Source organism: Pseudophryne corroboree, chromosome 8 (assembly GCF_028390025.1).
Source record: "Pseudophryne corroboree isolate aPseCor3 chromosome 8, aPseCor3.hap2, whole genome shotgun sequence".
Classification (NCBI taxonomy): Eukaryota; Metazoa; Chordata; class Amphibia; order Anura; family Myobatrachidae; genus Pseudophryne; species Pseudophryne corroboree.
The window spans coordinates 79594496-79619543 of record NC_086451.1 but is presented as its reverse complement, the minus strand read 5'-3'; the positions used below and the strand labels follow the sequence as shown (position 1 = coordinate 79619543).

Here is a 25048-nt window from a genome sequence, read left to right as displayed (position 1 = left end):
GGGGCCGTGGAAAGCCCAAACGGCAACGTCTGAAATTGGTAATGACAATCCTGTACCGCAAATCTCAGGTATGCTTGATGAGGTGGATATATGGGAACATGAAGGTACGCATCCTTTATGTCCAGGGATACCATAAAATCCCCCCCTTCCAGGCTGGCGATGACCGCCCTGAGAGATTCCATTTTGAACTTGAACCTTTTCAAGTATAGGTTCAGGGATTTTAAATTTAAAATGGGTCTGACCGAACCGTCCGGTTTCGGGACTACAAACAGGGTCGAATAATATCCCCTCCCTTGTTGCAGTAGGGGAACCTTGACCACCACCTGTTGAAGATACAATTTGTGAATTGCATTTAACACTACCTCCCTTTCTGGGGAAGAAGTCGGCAGAGCCGATTTGAAAAACCGGCGAGGAGGCACCTCTTCGAATTCCAGCTTGTAACCCTGAGAAACAATTTCTATTGCCCAGGGATCCACCTGTGAGTGAACCCAGATGTGGCTGAAAAGTCGAAGACGTGCCACCACTGGGGCGGACTCCCTTAGCGGAGCCCCAGCGTCATGTGGTGGATTTTGTAGAGGCCGGGGAGGACTTCTGTTCCTGAGAACTAGCTGTGTTGTGCAGCTTCTTACCTCTTCCCTTACCTCTGGCAAGAAAGGACGCACCTCGTACTTTCTTGTTTCTCTGTGACCGAAAGGACTGCATCTGATAATGTGGTGCTTTCTTAGACTGTGAGGGAATATAAGGCAAAAAATTGGATTTACCAGCTGTAGCTGTGGAAACCAGGTCCGAGAGACCTTCTCCAAACAATTCCTCCCCCTTGTAAGGTAAAACCTCCATATGCCTTTTTGAGTCGGCAACACCTGTCCATTGCCGGGTCCATAGGACTTGTCTAGCAGAAATCGACATAGCGTTGATTCTAGAACCCAATAGACCAATGTCTCTTTGAGCATCTCTCATATATAAGACAGCATCTTTTATATGTCCTAGGGTCAATAAAATGGTATCCTTATCTAGGGTTTCAATTTCCACTGATAAGGTATCTGTCCATGCCGCTACAGCGCTACACACCCAGGCCGACGCAATAGCCGGTCTGAGTAAGGTACCCGAATGCGTGTAAATGGACTTCAAGGTAACCTCCTGCTTGCGATCAGCAGGATCCCTGAGGGTAGCCGTATCCTGGGATGGCAGCGCTACCTTTTTGGATAAGCGTGTCAATGCTTTGTCCACCCTAGGGGAGGATTCCCACCGTATCCTGTCCGTTGGCGGGAAAGGATACGCCATAAGAATCCTTTTGGGAATCTGCAGTTTTTTGTCTGGAGATTCCCAAGCTTTTTCACATAACTCGTTCAGCTCATGTGAGGGAGGAAAGGTTACCTCAGGTTTCTTTTCCTTATACATGTGTACCCTCGTGTCAGGGACAGGGGGTTCCTCTGTGATATGCAAAACATATTTTATTGCAATAATCATATATCGAATACATATAGCCAATTTTGGCTGTAACTTTGCATCATCATAGTCGACACTGGAGTCAGAATCCGTGTCGGTATCTGTGTCTACTATTTGGGATAGTGGGCGTTTTTGAGACTCCCTGGCTGTTCCCTAGCTTCCGCTTTGTCTAATCTTTTGTGCAATAAATTTACATTAGCACTTAAAACCTTCCACATATCCATCCAGTCAGGTGTCGGCGTTGTCGACGGAGACACCACATTCATTTTCTCCTCCTCCTGAAAGCCTGCTACCTCAGACATGTCGACACACGCGTACCGACACACCACACACTCAGGGAATCCTCTTATCTGAAGACAGTTCCCCCACAAGGCCCTTTGGAGAGACAGAGAGAGAGTATGCCAGCACACACCCAGCGCTATATGACCCAGGAAAAAACACTATATAAATATATGTTTACCCAGTAGCGCTGTTTGTACATACATATATGCGCCAAATTATGTGCCCCCCCTCTTCTTCAAAACTTTCTTTCACCGTGGAATAAGCAGGGGAGAGTCCGGGGAGCTTCCTCTCAGCGCTGTGCTGTGGAGAAAATGGCGCTGGTGAGTGCTGAGGGAGAAGCCCCGCCCCCTCGGCGGCGGGCTTCTGTCCCGCTCAAATATACTAAAAACTGGCGGGGGCTCTTTATATATACAGTGCCCAGCTGTATATATATATTTTTTTGCCAAAAAAGAGGTTCATATGCTGCCTAGGGCACCCCCCCTGCGCCCTGCACTCTTACAGTGACTGCCGTGTGTGAGGTGTATGGGAGCAATGGCGCACAGCTTTACTGCTGTGCGTTACCTCAGTGAATATCATGAAGTCTTCTGCCGCCTCTGAAGTCTTCTTTTCTTCTCATACTCACCTGGCTTCTATCTTCCGGCTCTGTGAGGAGGACGGCGGTGCGGCTCTGGGACGGACGGCGAGGGTGAGACCTGCATACTGATCCCTCTGGAGCTAATGGTGTCCAGTAGCCTAAGAAGCAGAGCCTTGAAACTCACAGAAGTAGGTCTGCTTCTCTCCCCTCAGTCCCTCGATGCAGGGAGTCTGTTGCCAGCAGGCTCCCTGAAAATAAAAAAACCTAACAAAATACTTTCTGACAGGAAACTCAGGAGAGCTCCCTGTAATGCACCCAGTCTCCTCTGGGCACAGTAGTAAACTGAGGTCTGGAGGAGGGGCATAGAGGGAGGAGCCAGTGCACACCCATACCTAAAGTCTTTCTTAAAGTGCCCATGTCTCCTGCGGAGCCCGTCTATCCCCATGGTCCTTACGGAGTCCCCAGCATCCTCTAGCACGTAAGAGAAAATTAAATTAGCTATTGCAGACTATTTCTCTTTGAACATCACTGACTCCTCTTGTACCCCACTGATATGGGAAGCGCACAAGGTCGTTATAAGAGGTCATATAATTAGTTACGCCTCACACAGGAACAGGGAACACAAACAAAGATTGACTTCGCTCACAGATGAGGTCCACAATCTGGAAACCCAACACAAACAGCGACCCTCTCGCTCTCTCGACGCACAACTTACCACCGCTAGAGCGGCCTTAAACGCTTTGTTGGCCGAAAAAACTGAGCACTCTTTCCGTTGGTTAAAACAAAGATTCTATGAAAAGGGTAATAAAGCTGACACATTACTGGCCAACAGACTGAAGGCTCGGAAAGCGCAAACCGCCATACCGGCTATCAAAGATGATAGCGGCTCACTCCAATATAACCCTTCCACTATTAATTCACTTTTTAAAGCCTACTATGAGCAGCTTTACAATCTTTCAGATCAATCGCTCACCTCTGACCCGAACTACCCACCTACTCCTGATTACCTAGCTTCATGTGACTTACCCCATTTAGACCCAGAGACCTCTTCGGGCTTGGACAGACCTGTTACCGAAGAGGAAATAGCTCTTGCTATCAAATTTCAGAAACCGTCTAAAGCTCCGGGCCCGGACGGCTTTCCAATGTCATATTACAAAACTTTTCAACCCTCACTACTCCCCCATCTCACAACAGTATCTAATCTAATACTGGAAGGGTCCCCTTTTTATTCTCAAACCACCAAAGCTACTATTACTGTAATTCCCAAGCCAAACAAAGACCCCCACCCAGAGGCGTATCTAGGGTAGGGCGAGTGGGGCACGTGCTCCTGATTGGCTACCGGTCCGCGAGCTCTGATTGGCTAGCGAACCGACGCCAGACAGCACCCGGAGAACTGGAGCGGTGAGGGGAAGGAGAGGTGCTGCGCTCTCCTCCCCTCACATAGACACAACAAGCGGCCGGTGAGTGACCGGGGGGGGGGGCGCCGGCGGCACAGTGGGGCATGTAACTGGCACTGAGTGGGGCCTGACACTGTGGGGCATGTATCTGGCACTGTGGGGCATGTAACTGGCACTGTGGGGGCAATGTAACTGGCACTGTGGGGCATGTAACTGGCACTGCGGGGCAATGTAACTGGCACTGTGGGGCAATGTAACTGGCACTGTGGGGCAATGTATCTGGCACTGTGGGGCAATGTATCTGGCACTGTGGGGCAATGTATCTGGCACTGTGTGGCCTGGCACTGTGGGGCATATAACTGGCACTGTGGGGCATGTATCTGGCACTGTGGGGCATGTATCTGGCAATGTGGAGCAATGTAACTGGCACTGTGGGGCATGTAACTGGCACTGTGGGGCAATGTATCTGGCACTGTGAGGCAATGTATCTGGCACTGTGGGGCAATGTAACTGGCACTGTGGGGAAATGTAACTGGCACTGTGGGGCAATGTAACTGGCACAGTGGGGCATGTAACTGGCACTGAGTGGGGCCTGGCACTGTGGGGCATATAACTGGCACTGTGGGGTATGTATCTGGCACTGTGGGGCATGTAACTGGCACTGTGGGGCATGTAACTGGCACTGTGGGGCATGTATCTGGCACTGAGTGGGGCAATGTATCTGGCACTGTGGGGCATTGTATCTGGCACTGTGGGGCAATGTAACTGGCACTGTGGGCCATTTTCAGTGGCCACACCCCTTCTGGAGCGTGGTCACACCCCTTCTGGTGTGTGGTTACCCCCATTTTTCGGCGCGCGCACATGCTTCTGTTTGTGTGTTTGTTTTTTTTGGGTGGGGGGGCGGCATTTTCCATCTTGCCCTGGGCTCCAGAAACCCTAGCTACACCTCTGCCCCCACCTAATCACAAACTACTGGCCCATCTCGCTCCTGAATGCCAATCTCAACATTTTTGCGAAAATATTGGCCAATAGGCTTAATCCTATTCTCCCCTCCCTTATACACCCTGACCAGGTGGGCTTTGTCCCGTCCAGGCAAGCGCTTGACAACATCAGATGCACGATCAACGTAATTCATTATATTAACTTCCATAAGATCCCATCTCTGGCGCTTGCTCTGGATGCGGAGAAGGCCTTCAACAGGGTCTCTTGACCTTTCATGCTGCAAATCCTGCAGCACTTTGGCTTCCGAGGCAAATTCCTTCAGGCCATACAGGCCCTATACCAAAACCCCTCAGCTTCAGTACTTTCAAACGGCTTACTGTCGGAACCCTTCACGATCTCCAATGGAACCAGACAAGGGTGCCCGCTGTCCCATCTCATCTTTGCACTGATAATCGAACCTCTCGCAAGTCGCATCTGGGCCAACCCAGATATTTCCGGGATTACCATCAACCACACTCAATATACTGTTTCCCTATTCGCTGATGATATACTCCTCACATTGACGAACCTGACTATCTCTCTTCCTAACCTCTTCCGAGAACTATCTATCTACGGCAACCTCTCGGGATATAAAATCAACCAGACGAAATCTGAGGCCCTCTCCTTACACATCCCCAGACGTAGACCAGTTGCAGGCAAACTTTGTTTCTCATGGCGCAAACACTCATTTAAATACTCAGGAGTCTTCATAACTAAATCCTACAGTTCTCTGTATTGGGCCAACTACCCCCCGATCATAAACTCGATTCTCAAGGAAATTCACCAATGGGAATCGTACTTCCTCTTGTGGGTTGGGCGCATTAATGCAATAAAAATGAATGCACTCCCCAAACTCCTATATTTATTCCAGACTCTCCCAATTCAGATCCCCCGCAAACCCTTCGCACTCTCCAATCCTCGCTATGTAAATTTATTTGGAACCGCAAAAACCTCGACTTCGACTGGAAATCCTAGCCAAACACTCCCAGAATGGAGGCCTAGGCCTTCCCATCCTCCAACGTTATTTCTCTGCAACTAAGTTAAGTCAATTGGTTGCTTGGCATGCTCCGAAACATACTAAATGGTGGGTTGACTTTGAGAGCGACCTAATAGGCATCCCTTCGGCCTCCTATCTACCTTGGGTCCCTCGTAATCGTTACCCTCAATTTAGCTACCCTTCACCCACTGTGGAGCTAACACTTCGAAACTGGGAGCACCTGAACAAAAAACTGAAACTGTCCATCTACCCCTCCCCCTAACTCCTATTTGGAACAACTCGGCATTTCCTCCAGGCCTATCTCCCAGAGGAAGGCCTTGGAAAGGCTGAAACGCATTGGAGTAAAGACATACAGACTTTCAAGTTCTGCAGAACTACTTTTGCATACCAGATACATCGAGCTTCACATCTAACAAGACCCGGTCACGTGATCGGGAGAAACCCGGAAGCGGACCAGGTTGCTGAGCAACAGAAGACGGACAAGCCGGTGACGGGACTTGGCAAACACAGGAGAAGGTAGCGAGCCTCTGTTGCGGCGGCTCTGTTGCGGCGAGGGTCACTCACTAGGCGGCTCCGGAGAGCGCTCTCTGATTTTTCCCTCGCCTCAGACGAGATTACCGGTGCGGCGCCTCGGCTCTCAGGGGGTGTCGGTTCCAAGGCGCACCACGGGAAGCTGAGGCCGGCCTGTAAGATTAGTCCAGAGCCTCCCTATCATACCTTCCATGTGTAATTGCCCCATACCCACACCGTGAAGATTCCAAGTGTGGCACATACAGAATAAGCGCTATTTGTGAGACTGAAAAACTAGAGTGCACTCTAACAGAGACAGTAATAAATGCATGCGGGACGCCGCTAGTTTGAAACTATTTGCTGACCAAGAGTGACATTACGTATCAGTGCCATCCAGCACTCCTCTTCACATTATTTAGTTATTTAGTTAAATACAATAAATTGTTACATTGTTACCTAATTTTTATGATCATCACTGATTTCAATACATTTCAATCTGAAACATAGGACCACCAAGCACCCAATTGATACATCATTTATTTGATTTTTATTTTATATTCGTTTCTCATTCAAATTTATATGCATTGATCATTTTATCACATACGCACCAGTATTTGCTGAATTTAAGGGTTTATATTCAATTAACCGTTAACCATCCAATTACTCATTTATTATTTATTTATCCTTATCCATACTTGAAGAAATCAAGGGCTCATATCTTATTAACCAACTAATTGGATAAACAGACCAATCACCCGGATTGAGCGCAACACCATTCCCAATTATCTATATCTCCAGCAATGGCCCGCCCTTGGATCTCAGCAGGTATCACTAGGATTCATCATTTTACAGGAACCCATGCCATCAGATCGTTCTCTGATCTACAAGCTACGTATGGTTTGCCCAACTCTTTACACTAACAATATCTACAAATACGTCACTACATTTCCTCTTTACACCTATCATTCCCGCTTCCAATCCCCTCCTCTTTTGAAAGGCTTTGTATGTATAACCCCACTGACATAGGCGTCATCTCACTCCTTTACAAAACCATTTTGACCCCCGAAACCCCCTACCTCGAGCCTCACGAACAGGCCTAGGAAATAGACCTGGGACTGCATCTCGAGAGTGAGGATTGGGAAATTATCCGGGCCGCGATCTCGAGATGCTCCATTAACGTGGCCATTCGTGAAAACTCGTTTAAAATCTACACAAGATGGTATTTGGTTCCAGAACGCCTGCACAGAATATTTCCTGACACCTTAAACCTTTGCTGGAGAAACTGCGGTCTGGTAGGCAAGTTCTATCACACATGGTGGTCTTGTCCGGTAATTGCCCGGTATTGGGCCATGGTCTGTGCCCTTCTTGCCCAAATGCTGGACTTGACGCTGCCTCTATCACCTGTTAACTTACTTCTCTGTGCTTCTCTGGATCATACCCCCAGCGACTCAAATAAACTGATCCTCCATATTTCTTGTGCGGCCAAGTACCAAATAGCACATAACTGGAAAGTCCCTGATGCACCCAACCGCCAAGCACTAATAACCAGGATTTGGTTCATTGCACAAATGGAATATATCACTAGTCTTCAACACAATACAGTACAAAAATTCCACTCCATTTGGCTCCCCTGGTACAGACACCAAAACTCCCCCCTTCCAGGTCTTAACTAGTTCTCAAATTCGATAAAGATTCATACGATTTCCCCCCCCCCCCCCTTTTTTTTTCTCTTTTTTCTTTTTTTTTTCTTCTTCCTCCTCTTCTCTCTCCTCTCTTTTCTCTTCCCTACTTTCTGTTACATGGGTTCCTGGCCCTCCGGAGTTTACTTTCCCCTCCTTCTGTCTTTACTTCCTTTTCTATACCTTCCCACCCGCGACCCTAATTCATCTTAACTAGATCTTCTACCACAACTCATTACGGGTTCACAGACTTTAGATATCTTTTCTCTTTGTCTATCGTGAATTTTATTATTACAACATTCTATGTATCGAATCCCGATAGTATTGATTCACAACATTTCTTCCTTCCATGAAATTATGTATATTTTTGACTTTTTGCTCTATATGGTCTCCCTGACAACATTTATTGAATTTATGTTTCTGGTGTTATCACCTGTTAACTATGTTCAATTCTCCTAATAAAAATGTCATGATTGAAAAAAATTTTCACAGCATACACCTGTCTTGTTGTGTCAAGGATTCATTAGATATATACTGTATGCATGTTTCTTTCCACAATACCTATCATAAATGCAGGAAAAAGATACAGGAGATGTCACTGCTGTTTCAACAGCGGAAAACTCGACAAGAAACAAGGATTGTGGGGTAATAACCCATTTTTTTGTATTTAGACACACATTCTTCCAAAGCAGGCAGATGTATTAAGCCTGGAGAAGGCATAAAGAAGTGATAAAGATGTGATAAGTGCAAGGTGATAACACACCAGCCAATCAGCTGCAATATGTAAATTTACAGTTATGAACTGATTGGCTGGTGCGTTATCACCTTGCACTTATCACCGCTTTATCACATCTTTATGCCTTCTACAGGCTTAATACATCTGCATGTACTTTCAAAACTTTTTCCAGCTAAATGAGACCCAAACAAGAAATTTCAACAAAGTTAGGGGATAGACAAAAACACTCCTGAAAATTCCAAATGCATATTAAATCAATTAAACAGACAATGTCTTCATATCGACATCGACCTCTAAATGATGCTTGCGCAAAAGTGTTATTATGTTTCCTAACGACAGGATTTGAGTAGAGTTTTTATCTCAATAATGGGGGGGGGGAGCGTTCTTTAAATGTTTCCTTTAGGGATAGTAGTAGTCATGGCCGGACTAGCCATCTGGCACTACTGGCACATGCCAGAAGGGCTGATGGGCCGGCGGGCCGAATCGGTCACTCAGAGAGCAGGGAAGGCCGCGCGCAGCGCAGCCTCCGGCTCTCTGGTTCCATGGTCTCCATAGAAATGGGGGAGTGCCGTGAGTCCACGCCCCTGGACTCGCAGCGCGTCCCACCCCCCCAGCAACCGTCACCATGGTAATGGGGGCGTGTCACGAGTCCACGCCCCCATGACTCGTGGCACGCCCCCATACGTCGTGCGGCGCACCCTCTGTGACGTTTGCGCGCCCATCCCCCCCGTGCTAGGACCGAATCAAGGCCCCAGTGTGTCGCTGGTAGTAGTAATGAAAAACACATGCATTTAGGCGGAATATAGATCTACTGTTGACCATTTTCCTGTCAGCAGAGAATGGCCAATGAGAGTCCGTTAGACCGTTGCATGTGATACCAAAGATTTTCCTGCATCTGCTGTCAGTCCCATTGAGATAGGGCTGATGAGAGTACAGAGGTAAGACAGATAGGTGTAGATAGTTTGGTGATCTGTGAGTCCAAGATCTGTCACATATTATTTGCGTGACCCTGAATTCAGGTGATAATTTATAGAAATAGATATTTTTGTGTAATGGATATAATGCACACAAATTGACAGCCTATTGCCCTTTATGTAATGTACCTTCAATAGGTTTATCTACAGTATATACAGCACTTCTAACCACTATATATTGTGTGGATGTGGAGAGAGAAAGGAAAAAGTGGAAATTAAAAAAGAAATGGTCTCTGTTCCTGTGTCATAAGGCTGTACTAGCTGGGCATGTGCCAATCAGCAGTGAATGCTCAGTAGAGACAGCATAAGTGGTACTGAGAGACATTAGTTATACAACCCCCAAATTGGAGGTAAGGTGGGTGCAGTCAAGTGAAGATCTCCTCACTGCCTCCTTGGGAGTATATTGAAGGAAGAGAATAACAGTGTTTACCTTTACTCGATAGAAGTGCTGAAAACGGGGGCAGCTGTCTGTGGGAGGGGTTCCAGTGTGCGCACAACCGGTATCCTCTGGGAGTCCTACATGTGTTTCACCCTGTGGGCTTGGTCATGGTCTTCCCTTTTTTATTTAAAGGGGGGCACCAAACTGCAACTTGTCTCCAGGCAACTGGGATGAACTTATGCCCCTGCTTCCAACCATGGGGGTCATTCCGAGTTGTTCGCTCGTTGCCGATTTTCGCAACGGAGCGATTAAGGCAAAAATGCACATGCGCATGATACGCAGTGCGCATGTGCTAAGTATTTTAGCACAAAATTTAGTAGATTTACTCATGTCCGAACGAAGAATTTTAATCGTTGAAGTGATCGGAGTGTGATTGACAGGAAGTGGGTGTTTCTGGGCGGAAACCGACCATTTTCAGGGAGTGTGCAGAAAAACGCAGACATGCCAGGATAAAACGCGGGAGTGTCTGGAGAAACGGGGGAGTGGCTGGCCGAACGCAGGGCGTGTTTGTGACGTCAAACCAGGAACGAAATGGGCTGAGCTGATCGCAGTGTAGGAGTAAGTCTCGAGCTACTCAGAAACAGCTAAGAATTTTCTATTCGCAATTCTGCTAATCTTTCGTTCGCAATTCTGCTATGCTAAGATACACTCCCAGAGGGCGGCGGCCTAGCGTGTGCAATGCTGCTAAAATCTGCTAGCGAGCGAACAACTCGGAATGACCCTCCATGGGCCTAATTCAGAGTTGATCGAAGCAGCAAATTTGTTATCAGTTGGGCAAAACCATGTGCACTGCAGGGGGGGGGCAGATAGAGTTAGATTTGGGTGTGGTGTGTTCAAACTGAAATCTAAATTGCAGTGTAAAAATAAAGCAGCCAGTATTTACTCTGCACAGAAACGAAATAACCCACCCAAATCTAACTCTCTCTGCAAATGTTATATCTGCCCCACCTGCAGTGCACATGGTTTTGCCCAACTGCTAACAAATTTGCTGCTGCGATCAACTCTGAATTACCCCCATTTCTGAATCATGCCCATTGTGAAGCAACATCAAACTACAAATAAAAGAAAGCAGATGTTGCAATAAGTGAATAACAAATACAGAGATATGAGTAGTATTTGCAGCGTTACACAATCCTTAAACCATCGGTGCAATTGTAATGTTTTCATAACGACTTAATAAACTTACTGAGAGTCATGAATGCCAGTGATGCCATTTCTTAGCACACAGTACAAGATCAAACCATTGCAGAAGGTGCATACAGTCAGGACATCAAATATCATATAGCTTTATTTATTCTTATGGTTGTACTTCTGTCACAGTTTCTGTGTAACCGTTGTTTTCCCAAAAATAACATTTGTAAATAATATTGACTAGTGTCTGAGCCCTATATTGCGCTTCTTATTTATCTCCTGTTCCTCAGTTAGGAAATGGGTGGGGGCAGAACAACCTGTAGCTCATCAGGTCATCTGAATAGTGAAAGAAGCAGGTGATGAGTCTGCTGAACATGCCCTAGGTTAGATCTGTCCAGGGGCACTTCTAGAGAGAAGGAGGCCCATGTGCAGACTCCGTCTGGGCACCGCCTCTCTAGCTGGCTACGCTGTAGTCTCTGGGTACTAGGATCACTAGGGGACCCTAGTGCTGTCCCCGAGTCTAGTGCGCATGCGCAGGTCTCTAGGAAAATGGCGTGGTGGCCATTTTTACAGTGATTTTCTTAATGCGCATGCACAAAATGCCAGGAAAATGGACATATCGCCATTTTCCTGGTGATTTCTGCTACTGCCGATGTTTTGAAAATAATGGGTGCAGGGTGTGCGGTGTGGGCCCCCTTGAACCCCTGGGGCCTGTGTGCACCACACCACATACACTGCACCCATTATAAATAAGCCAGTGGATCTTCCCACAGGTAGTTGAGTCAAGGCGGCATGTGAAAGTACCATGATGTAATGTGCGTAGGGAAAAGGAGGAAACAGGGAGCCACAGCTGAGAGTTTTATAGTGGCAGGAGCAGGGTCGCCAGCAGCACTGAGTGTATAAGGAGATCAGTGATGTGTTGGTGAGGACAGGGTTGCAAGTGACAGGGGCAGTGACATAATGTGAGGAGGAGAATGTGTAACATCCCGGGGTTGGCGGGTATGTCTAAGTATTTGAGAGAGGTATCACAGGTGTTGGGTGGCTATGTGACAGACCTTTCCCCTGAAATGTTTCTCCCCATTCCTTATTCTGTGGTGCCTTGCTCAGAGAGGTAGGATAGATTCATACAAAACAGGAGTAAGTCAGCTATTCCAAAAGGATGTCTTTTTATTGAGCCGCAATGAATTCTGGATTGAGGATGATGATTGGTTAATTGGTAAAAAATATTAAATTATCACAAGAAGAATTGGGCACAAAAAGAAGATAAAGAGAAGACAGTTGGCTACAGTTCACACCACAATGGATCATTAAAAAAATGCAAAAGACAATCAATTGAATCACAAATACTGACATATGGGCCCTCATTCCGAGTTGTTCGCTCGCTAGCTGCTTTTAGCAGCATTGCACACGCTAAGCCGCCGCCCTCTGGGAGTGTATCTTAGCTTAGCAGAATTGCGAACGAAAGATTCGCAAAATTGCGAATAGAAATTTCTTAGCAGTTTCTGAGTAGCTCGAGACTTACTCTTCCAGTGCGATCAGTTCAGTGCTTGTCGTTCCTGGTTTGACGTCACAAACACACCCAGCGTTCGCCCAGCCACTCCCCCGTTTCTTCAGCCACTCCCGCGTTTTTCCCAGAAACGGCAGCGTTTTTTCACACACTCCCATAAAACGGCCAGTTTCCGCCCAGAAACACCCACTTCCTGTCAATCACACTACGATCAGCAGAACGAAGAAAAAACCTCGTAATGCCGTGAGTAAAATACCAAACTTCTTAGCAAATTTACTTGGCGCAGCCGCAGTGCGAACATTGCGCATGCGCAGTTTGCGGAAAATAGCACCGATGCGAAGGAAAATAACGAGCGAACAACTCAGAATGAGGACCATAATCACAATCTATAAGTGATACTGAGAAGAGTAATGAAGAACACACTTTAATAACAGTTACTAAATTTCTAGCTTTTCATAACCAAGGTATGATGAGCTTCACTGGCAAATAATGTTGGAGCTCTTTTAGAGTTCTGTGGTGTAACAGCGTTGCAGTGGGGGCAATGGCACACAGATATATAAGTAATCTTGGGCTGTTTAAATGTCAATGTATCTCAGTCTTATTTCAAAAGAAGATGTAGCTTGCGAAGGGATGGCAGTGTAGCTTACTAGGTAATAATGGTTTCTTGGGACTCTGTCCCCACATAAAGTAACTTACTTTCACTTGCATAAATAAGTCAGTCTCTTATTTCCCAACAGTGCTATAAACTTGAGCTATTCGCCTTTGCTATTTTCCAACAAGATCTAGCTTGTAGGGTGTGGTGCTATGCTGTCTGCGCCCTTTGTACTACACAGCGTGTGGCAAACTGGATATTGGGGCTAGGTGTTTGATTTGCCCGTGGTCTGTGACAATATCAGTCTCAGTGTACTGACTCAGGACATTAGAGGTGTTCACGATCTGAACCTGTTTCAGCTGTTCCTCCCTGTTCCTCTCTGTACAAGATGGCCGCGTTGTCCGCACCTTTCACTAGGCCTAGCAGTGTCCAGGCTTCAGCTACGACATCTCACACTCGCTCACACAGCTCTCTGCTTCCCGGTAGCACCCCACTGCTTCTGCTCTGCAGCGCTGCTCTCACCACCCAGTGTAACCCTGTTGTTTGCATCCGTTACTTGTTTCCCGCTTCACTCCTCACTCAGGGTGTCAAGAGGGGAATGGAGTCAGCAGGAAGTCACAGAATGAGAATTAGATAATGGAATGAGTAACATATCTAAAATAAAGTTCATACAGTACAGTACATCCAACTTATTTATTGGAAATATAACTCTTTTTTTTTTTTTTACAGGCAATAAACATATATAAGTAGTTGTTATTAGTTAAGTATTCATCATCTAAAACTTTCTGTTATTTTCTTCATCATAGAGGTGAAGATTGTGGAGGTTGGAGGCTCTGATAAGCTAACGATCCTAAGAGGATGTCCTGGAGGTCCAGGAACCATTGGACAGAAAGGAGAACCTGGAATACCTGGGGAGAAAGGTGAGTCTGGCAGACAGGTACGGATTTACCGCTAGGCAACCCAGGCACGCACTTTGGGCCCAGTGCTCGCCAGGGGGCCCGGCCGCAGCCGCCGACGGTGATGGAGCAGTGCTGCAGAGGCCTTTTTTTGTGTGCCTGCCAGTGCAGCTCCTGGATCAGTGTGTGGGCAGGGTTGGATTGGCCCACAAGGGTAGAGAGGAAACCCCCGGTGGGCCCCACTGCCTGTGGGCCCACCTTCTCCTATAGGGATCAGTTTCCAGACTCTGCACTTCAACTATATATTATACATATATTACCTTATACTGCACAGGATTATGGTGTATTATCTGCAGTGGATTGCAGTTATTAATCTGGTACATTATCATGCATGGACTCGCAGTATTTACTATATATATTTATCAAGGGGCCCAGCCCATGCACTCGCTAATGGTTAACCAAACCTCTGTGGCAATTAACCACACCCCATTGGAGGCTGGCCACACCTCTAAGCATGGGCTACTACCACTGCAATCCCCCGGTGGGCCCTTCATACCGCAGCCCGACACTGTGTGTGGGTGAGATGGAGAGGGGGGTATGGGAGGTGAGGACAAGGATCCTGCCAGTGGCACTGCAGCTTGGAGCAACAGAGCTCTACAATAAGTGTGTATGTGGGGAGGGGGGGGGGAGGTTTGGGTAGTAGGGGTGGGTATGGAGGGTGAGGTGCCTGCCAGCACCTCCTGTACTGTCTCCCTGTACAAGTGCGGTGGTGCCTCCTGTCCTATCTCCCAGTACCAGCGCGGTGGTGCCTCCTGTCTTGTCTCACAGTACCAGAGCGGTGGTGCCTCCTATCCAGTCCCCTGATTCCAGCGTGGTGGTGTCTCCTGTCCTGTCTCCAGGTCCCGGCGCCTCCTGTCCCACTGGTGTGCAGCGGCTCTGGGCAATCAATCACACTGTAGCAGCAATCTTTCTCCCCTTGCTGGCTCCTTTTCTTTGTGGGGTGCTTCCACCATCGGCTCCAGAGACTGTGGACATTATATGTGTAAGCGGCACAACCACTGTGGGTATTATATGTGTAAGCAGCATTACCACTGTGGGCATTATATTTGTAAGGGGCACTACTACTGTGGGTATTATATGTGTAAGTGACACAACCACTGTGGTCATTATATGTGTAAGTGTCACAACCACTGTGGGCATTATATGTGTAATTGCACAACCACTGTGGGCATTATATGTGTAAGTGGCACAACCACTTATTTTATGTGTAAGGGACACTACTAATATGGGCATTATATGTAAAGCGGTACATCCACTGTGGGTATTATGTGTGTAAGTGGCACAACTACTGTGGGTGTTATGTGTATAAGCAGCACAACCACTGTGGGTGTTATGTGTGTAAGTGGCACAACAACTGTGGGCGTTATATGTGTAAGCGGCACTACTACTGTGAGCATTATGTGTGTAAGCGGCACTATTACTCTGGGCATTATGCGTGTAAGCAGCACAACTACTGTGGACATTATATGTGTAACGGGCACAACAACTGTGGGCATTATGTGTGTAAGGAGCACTAAGGGCATTATATGCGTGAGGGGCACAACTACAGTGGCCATTGTGTTTAAACGGCACTACTACTTATGGTGGCCAATCCTGGGATCGGGATCGGCGGGATCCCTGGATTTAGGGCCGAAAAAGGCCGGGATACAATCCCGGGATTGGAAGCTCCAATCCCGGGGATTGAGGGATTAGCGTTGAGCGTCCGCAGGACGCTCAGACGCTGCCCGGCTTCCTCCTTCCGGGTCCCCAGCGCATCGTGAGAGGTCACGCTGCGCTTTCAGCCACTGCTGGGAGCGCCAGCAGCGTTCAAAAGATGTTCCCCTCCCGCCCGCCCCCCGGTATATGGTGAGTTATATGACCGGGGCGGGCGGGGCCTGGGTGGGGCGAGGGGGCGGCCACCTAGTTAAAAGCCAATCCCGGGTATCCCGGGAATCCCGGGATTGGCCATATTTCAATCCCCATACCCGGGATTGAAAAAATGGCCCGGTATTGGCTTCCCTACTACTACTGTCGGCATTATTTGTGTAAGGGGCACAACTATGGTGGGCATTATGTGTGTAAGCAGCACTACTACAGTGGGCATTATGTGTGTAAGTGGCACTATACTAAATGATTGACATAATATCAGCACAGCAGCGATCAGGTCTGAATCTGGACCTCTGTATGGCGCTGCGGACCACTTGTGATGTCCTATAAATAAAGTTTAATAATCTGAAATGCTATACCAATTCATTTGAGACAAAAGTACTAATCCTAAGTGCCTTGGACACTAAAAGTGACTTTGTATGTGGCTATGATGTGCATAAGATGCACATTCAGGAAAAAAGTACAAAAGTGCAGGAATTGTTACCCATGTTGGAGTGCCAAATAGCACAAAAACAATAGGTGAATGACCACACATCCAGGGCTGGACTGCCCATCTGGCACTTTTGGCAAATGGCAGAAGGGCCGGTGGTCTGATGGGCTGGTCCGTCCACACAGGGGCTGGCCGAGCAGCTCTTCCTCCCAATGCTCTGCTCGGCTGCCTGGCATACGCAGTCACGGGGGAGTGCTGGCCCTGTGAGTCATGACCACGCCCCTTTTTCATGTGCCCACACACGCTACAATGCCAGGGCTGCTGGGCAGCCCCAGTCCATCCCTGGACACATCTGTGAAAGATTATGCATAGGCAGGTTAATAATATATTATGGTAAAAAAAATACCCTGTCACTGTACAAATTGGGGAAACACGTTGTAATATAGAGGAAAAAAATTCTCAACACATGGGGCTAAATGTAATAGAGTGAGAGTTTCAGAAAGTGAGAGATTTGGTAAGGTTTTTCAGTTTTTTTTAAAGTGGCAATCAATTACACTGCAAAACCAGGTTGATCTTGCTGTGTAAATGATCGCCACTTTAAAAAAAACGGCAAAACCTTACCAGATCTCTCACTTTCTGAAACTCTCACTCTATTACATTTGGCCCTTGTAGTGAGTTGTAAACTTTTTCACAAAAAAACACTGATATACAATACATTACACTTCAAATCTTGTTTTTTGTTCTTAAAGGATTAAACTTTGAGTTACAATTCTTTTTTTTTTTTTTATGATAACAGGAGAAAGAGGAGACATTGGATACTCTGATTCTCCGTATGGTGAGTGAAAGCCAGTTTATTATTAAAATCCCATTTCTTACATGCTTAACTCTCTCCCCTGCTCAGTGCACCAACATTCAGAGATGGTTTCTGCTCCAAGAATGGAGAACTGTGATGCAAAAGTATCAAGTGTTGATGTCAACTTTTTTAACTTTTCCAATGATAAAATAAAGAAGTTGTTATTTGTAGTGCTCCACAATGTATTAAAGAGGAGATCATGGAGAAATCAGAGATCTCTTTTGCGGCATCTTCGGCTTCTCATGCCATAGCCAGTTATGATGGCAAAGCATGATTGGTACTTAATAAGCAATGAAAAGCTGTTACCTCTATGTACTTTAGTAATACCCCTTTTACATTTGCAGCTTCAGGTCATTCCCGGGAATGTGTCCCGGTATATTTGCTGGGACACATTCCTGGGAATGACCGTTTTACATTCGCGGCCCGACCCGGCATATTGCCGGGTCGGTGACGTCACCGCTGATGCTACCGGAGGCGGTACTTGGAGATAATCTTCTCCAAGCACCGCCTCCTCCTATGCAGAGAACGGGTGCCGGGTCGCCTTGACCCGGCTTACCCGTTCACACTGCACCGCATCCCGGGACGGTCCCGGATTCAACCCAGGTCGGGAAATTGTCCCTGTACCCATTCACACTCATGATGCGCGTTCACGTGCAATATCCCGGTATTTTATGCAAGTGTAAAAGGGGTATTAATGGAACCACTTGTTTTGAGGTTTTTGGGGTATTTTTTTGTGTATTTACAAAAATCAGAATCAAAAGTACCCAAAACAAACTACACATGCAGATATTGGGCCCTATTAATGATGGATCGCAACTAGCGATCCAACCGCAAAAATTACTAGGATGATGCGGGCGCATGCGCAGAGCCCATCCTGCGTATACGCCCGCATTTTCTGCAGGCTCCCCGCAGTAAATGCAATCGCTTCTGCCTGTCAATCAGGCAGAGGCATTCGCGGGGCAGGAGGGGGAGCGGCAACGCTCCGTTTCCTAGGCGGAGATGGAGCATTGCGAGGGCGGCAGTCAAGCAGGGGGCGTGGCACAGGTGAGGGGGGTAGCAACGGCTTGTAGAGTGTCATCGCCATTTAAGGGGAAGGAAAAAGCCAGGGATCTCCGTCGCCCAATGGTAAGTCAGTGATCCAATGCTGTGTCTTAGGACGTAGGTTGGATCACTACAGCAGCAGGAGGCGCTATCACTGCTGCTTCCAAGGTATCAGGCCCAGTCAGACTGCTTGGCGGCACTATGGTACTGATTGAAGAGCCAGCCATACATATGCTTGCGAGGGATAGCTACCAATGATTACTTGGTGCGCATGCCAGCTGAAGCCAGTAAAGGTGCTGTGCTGTGGACACTGCTTCTGGGTGTCTGCAGCTGAATTGAAGCAATGTGTCACATTTCTCAGATGGATTGATGGACATTTATCCATACTAAGGAGTTGACTAATCCAGTACAGTGGCACTGATGGTGTTCACCAGGGACGCCCGCAAGGAGGTTTGGGCTTTGCTGCGCCCAGAATACAGGTCGCTGCCCTCTGCCTGGGTTTCCTGGAGACCGGACTGAAACTGGCTGCTGGACTGACACAGGATGATGGACTGGATGTCAGGCTGGATGACAACTAGCTGGATGCTGGGCTGGATACCGGGCTAAAATCAGTAATGCTTGAAGTAAGGTAGAAAGCTGAAAAATTGCACACACTATAATATAGGCTGGCTGCAGGAGCGCCCCGGAGATATAATGTGATAGCAGCACAGATTGAGAAGATAAGTCTATTTTAAAGAGCATTCAATAGAAGACTCAACTTTGCACACAAAACTGATAACAATTTGCTTGTAGGACAATGAGAGGTTAACTGCACACAGTGATACAGAACTCTGCAGGTGAACGATGTGTGCACTATTCAAATGGCAGAATGCAACTGACTATAAACAGATATTATCTGAACTCAGTAGAAAAAGGGGAAACTGCAAGCAAACGCACTGGTGCTGGATACATAAGACTCACATGCAGTAGCGCAATCAGGAGAGAACCACAGCAGCACTAGGATGCAGGCTTGTAAACAATGCTGTAGATCTCTGCAGCAGATTTCAGCAGACTGGGAACTTGAATACACTAATGAGTTCAGTAATCAGTGAGATGCAGGTGGAGCCTGCACTGAGCTGAGAGACAGGTGACAGGTAAGACTGTAGCTTGGAAATATTGAGTCTTAGCTGATAACATACACTGGGAACTCAGGAGAATCTGTAGCTTGTAAAGCTTGCAGGAAGGAAACAAGCAACACAGAGGCGCTGTAATAAACTAGGTTCTACAGACTTACTGCAAACAGGAGCCTGGGATTAGCAATTTAATTTTTTGCTCTGGCAGTGAGTTGGAGTACTGAAATGAATTATATAGGAGCTGCAGATCACAGATTGGCTGCCAGAGTCAGCTGAGGTAATGAGCACTCTGACTGGAGGAGATGTAATCAACTGACATATCAAGTCCATGCATCAGCTCCTCGACACAAGTGCAACAGGAAAATGTGCCCTGCAGGACAGGCATCATAGCTAAGTCACATGATGAAGTTCCAGAGCGGGAAACAATGAACCATCTGATGAGCAACAGAAAGAGGGCCTGATTCAAAGATGCTTGGTATTGCAGCTGCTCTCTCAATAGCGCTTGTGAAAATATGCAAATGCTAATTTAAGCCTTCCATTTGTGCACCACCATGCAATGGAGTATATCAGCGATGAGATGAAACTTTCAGGATTCACGGTCGCTGAAAATGCGATGGAGTTTGTAAACACTGTAACATCCATGCAACATTGCCCGCACCATCATTTGCGGTAGTCTAGGGTCTACTCTAGCTATTCTCCTTAAATCCAGCAAAATATGGCATCTGAAGTAGTGGATCTTGCAAGTGGGAACGTTGCAGCTTTCCCAGACATGACTGTGACACACCCGTAACACGCCCATGAAACGGACACATTTTGCATTCACTTTAGGTCACTTCTCAGTCCATCCTGAACCGCAAACCCCTTCTCAAGTGTGCCATACACAATTGCGAGCATAATATGACACATGGGTTCGCACATATACAGTAAGGGTTTCCAGAATTTTCACGCATGTGCAGTAGCAAAAAATTGCTAAACTGCAGAAATATTGATACTGCATCTATCTCTGAATCAGACCCAAAGTCATTTGATCTCCATGAAGCCAGGGAACATTGGGGGTAATTCTGAGTTGATCGCAGCAGGAACTTTGTTAGCAGTTGGGCAAAACCATGTGCACTGCAGGGGAGGCAGATATAACATGTGCAGAGAGAGTTAGATTTGGGTGGGTTATTTTGTTTCAGTGCAGGGTAAATACTGGCTGCTTTATTTTTACACTGCAATTTAGATTGCAGATTGAACACACCACACCCAAATCTAACTCTTTCTGCGCCAGTCACAGGAGACACTGACAGTGTCCGAGGCAGCTGGGGAAGGGTCTATCAGGCTGCGGTGCCCTCAAAGTGTGACGCCTTGCCTGGATGAATGGTGGGGCGGGCCGTGAGTGCAGCTACTGTACCCCCTAGCATCCAGTGGCGATGAAAGAGAGGAGAGAAGTGGAGCCGAGGTGCAGTGCAGGGGAACACATGCAGAGGCCTCTCTCAAGCCGACGTATGTGCAATAGAGTCAGTCAGTCCCAGTGAAGTTTTGGGCTGGACCCTAGGGAGAGCTCCAACTGGTGCCCAATCATTTCTGACTCAGTGACAGGGGCGTGTATTCACATGGGCAGCAAGTCACTGAGGCACTCATACTAGTGCCGCTTACACTGCTTTTTTTTACTGGCCTTTTTACTGCCCATTGGTTGGCCCCGCCCCCCGCTTCCAGCCCTTTATCATTGGCCGCAGGAGGCACCGCACTCGGTGCCTCCAAAACTAATTTAAACCTTTTTTTTAACAATGTAAAGATGATTACAATAATACAAAGCATATACTTGTGACACAGAATATGGGCCAGATGCATCATCGCTTGGAAAGTGATAAAATGGAGAGTGAAAAAGTACCAGCCAATCAGCTCCTAACTGACATTTTTCAAACACAGCTTGTGACATGGCAGTTAGGAGCTGATTGGCTGGTACTATTTCACTCTCCATTTTATCACTTTCCAAGCGATGATGCATCTGGCCCATATTCTGTGTAATCATTAATGACAGAGGAGGCACCTGGCAGATATAACGTGTAGAGAGAGTTAGATTTGGGTGGGTTATGTTGTTTCTGTGCAGGGTAAATACTGGCTGCTTTATTTTTACACTGCAATTTAGATTTCAGTTTGAACACACACCACCCAAATCTAACTCTCTCTGCACATGTTATATCTGCCCCCCCTGCAGTGCACATGGGCCCTCATTCCGAGTTGTTCGCTCGGTAATTTTCTTCGCATCGCAGCAATTTTCCGCTAATTGCGCATGCGCAATGTTCGCACTGCGACTGCGCCAAGTAAATTTGCTAAGAAGTTTGGTATTTTACTCACGGCATTACGAGGTTTTTTCTTCGTACTGGTGACCGGAGTGTGATTGATAGGAAGTGGGTGTTTCTGGGCGGAAACTGGCCGTTTTATGGGTGTGTGTAAAAACACGCTGCCGTTCCTGGGAAAAAAGCGGGAGTGGCTGAAGAAACGGGGGAGTGTCTGGGCGAACGCTGGGTGTGTTTGTGACGTCAAACCAGGAACGACAAGCACTGAACTGATCGCACTGGAAGAGTAAGTCTCGATCTACTCAGAAACTGCACAGAGAAATCTTTTCGCAATATTGCGAATCTTTCGTTCGCAATTCTGCTAAGCTAAGATTCACTCCCAGTAGGCGGCGGCTTAGCGTGTGCAATGCTGCTAAAAGCAGCTTGCGAGCGAACAACTCGGAATGAGGGCCATGGTTTTGCCCAACTGCTAACAAATTTGCTGCTGCGATCAACTCTGAATTAGTCTCACTCAGCTACAACGGCACAACGTTTTTGGAAAATTGCAGTGGACTAAGGGGCCTATCGGTAAATAGGCTACAATGTTATGTATCCATACCTCCCAACATTCTTCTGTGTCAAAGAGGGACCCTGTTTTCATCACTGAGGGGGCGCTCTGTGAGCTGCTGGCATGCCCCCTCTCCTCCTGTCTCCACTGAATAGACGCTGCTTAGCAGAGCAGCGAGTGCAGGAGCCTCCCAACTGCCCCCCACCCTACCGCGGGACGGTGCGGCCCGCGGGTGGGACAGCGGGACAGTCCCCCAAAAAATCGGGACAGTTGGGAGGTATGTGTATCACAAGAAAAGCAGCAGCTATATCCTGTTGATTAAAAGAGTCAGAAGATTTTTGATGCATTAAAAGGTCAGTGTCACATGTTTGTTTTTCATTCATCTTATTAGCAGGCTTCACACCCGGCAGAAACTGCATGGAGCTTATGGAACAGGGAACGGTGCTGAGTGGATGGTACACAATATACCCTGATGGCTACCTGAAGGTGCTGTGCGACATGTACACTGATGGCGGAGGATGGATAGTAAGTCAGCTGCAGGTTTACTCATTTAGGTGCCTATTTATCAAATATTATTTGTGTCATATCCCCTGAAAATGATACCCACAAATATTAAGGAACCCCTGAATGTATGAAGGAGGGACTACAGCAGATATCTCCATATTTCTCTCAGCAGCCGCAGCCACCATAAGTTTCTATAGATTCTGCAAATATACAGAATACACAGGGCTAGTCCACCCCCGCATGTCAAGCCCTACACCGCGCGGCGGCGATGCTTTTTTTTTTTTTTTTTTACATATGTTTTTATTGAAGCTTTTGCATCAAAATAAACCATACAATCAGTAAACATATCGCAATATACATGAGGAAAGTACATACAATTATTCAAGTAATACAGTTGTGATATCGGAAGCATAATATGCCTCAACAGCGATATGGCGTATATGAAAAATAAACAGATAATTTCCAAGAGAATCAAAAGAAAAATACAGTGCTTCAGTACATATCAGTAAAGGGATGCATAGCTTCTGCACCTTATTTTCCTCATTTTTCCAAACCAAAACAATGAACAAGTGCTACTTCTACTGTGGCCCGGTGCTACTTCTACTGTGGCCCGGTGCTACTTCTACTGTGGCCCGGTGCTACTTCTACTGTGGCCCGGTGCTACTTCTACTGTGGCCCGGTGCTACTTCTACTGTGGCCCGGTGCTACTTCTACTGTGGCCCGGTGCTACTTCTACTGTGGCCCGGTGCTACTTCTACTGTGGCCCGGTGCCACTTCTACTGTGGCCCGGTGCCACTTCTACTGTGGCCCGGTGCCACTTCTACTGTGGCCCGGTGCTACTTCTACTGTGGCCCGTGTTGCATTATTAAAACTATAGAGTATCAACCTCCACTAAATTACAGTCTAATAGGCCCTACACCAGTGATGGCTAACCTTGACACTCCAGCTGTTGTTGAACTACATATCCCAGCATGCCCTGCTACAGTTTTGTTATTTGGCCATGCTAAAACTGATGCAGGGCATGTTGGGATGTGTAGTTCAACAACAGCTGGAGTGTCAAGGTTAGCCATCACTGCCCTACACACTGGACGATAATAGTCAAAGATATGAACGATCTTGTTCATTAATGAACGAGATAGCGTTCATATCTTTGAGTGTGGAGGCACCAGCGATGAACGATGCGCGGCCCTGCGCTCGTTCATCACTGGTGCCCCGTCGCCTGTGCATGCAGGCCAGTATGGACAATCTCGTCCATATTTGCCTGCACTTCAATGGAGCCGGGTGACGGGGGGAGTGAAGAAACTTCACTCTCCCCATCACTGCCCCCCCGCCGCCGGGTCGCCCGGCGGGCAGCTCAGCGGTGGATCGCTCAATGTGTAGGGCCCTTAACTGTTATTAAACTAAAGGAAATAGCCAGTCACAGAAATCTAAATGAAAAATAACAGTGTCCCGCTAATTTCACAGTCATGACAATGGCCCTCATTCCGAGTTGTTCGCTCGGAGATTTTCATCGCATCGCAGTGAGAATTCTCTTAGTGCGCATGCGCAATGTTCGCTCTGCGACTGCGCCAAGTAACTTTACTATGAAGAAAGTAAGTTTACTCACGGCTTTTTCATCGCTCCGACGTTCGCATTGTGATTGACAGGAAATGGGTGTTACTGGGCGGATGCACGGCGTTTTAGGGGCGTGTGGCTGAAAACGCTACCGTTTCCGGAAAAAACGCAGGAGTGGCCGGGGAAACGGTGGGTGTGCCTGGGCGAACGCTGGGTGTGTTTATGACGTCAGCCAGGAACGAAAAGCACTGAACTGATCGCACAGGCAGAGTAAGTCTGAAGCTACTCAAAAACTGCTAACTCGTTTGTGATCGCAATATTGCGCATACATCGGTCGCACATTTAAGAAGCTAAGATTCACTCCCAGTAGGCGGCGGCTTAGCGTGTGTAACTCTGCTACATTCGCCTTGCGAGCGAACAACTCGGAATGAGGGCCAATGTATACATAGATAATACAACAATGTGGTAAATTAAGTGATTGGGTAATGTGTCAGTTATGATAGTGTCCAGTGGAAGTTATAGCCAGGACAACCTAGAGACAATCTAACTACCATATCATGGAGTCTAAAGGTGGGTACACACTGATAGATATATCTGCAGATCAGTTGATCTGCAGATATATCTATGGATGGATCGGGCAGTGTGTTGAGCATACACA

At 47.2% G+C, this 25048-nt stretch overlaps 1 protein-coding gene across 2 annotated transcripts in view; it reads left to right on the top strand.

Moving 5' to 3' along the window:
• The window catches only part of LOC134948632 (ficolin-2-like), a 102407-nt gene that overhangs the window by 17631 nt on the left and 59728 nt on the right, over nt 1–25048 (top strand). The window contains exons 2-4 of one of the 2 annotated variants that reach the window (XM_063936734.1): nt 14052–14165; nt 17294–17332; nt 22727–22857. In XM_063936734.1, coding sequence (XP_063792804.1) covers nt 14052–14165; nt 17294–17332; nt 22727–22857 — 284 coding nt within the window. Of the gene's footprint in view, nt 1–14051; nt 14166–17293; nt 17333–22723; nt 22858–25048 lie in introns of both variants that reach the window. The other variant, XM_063936733.1, reaches the window with a different exon arrangement.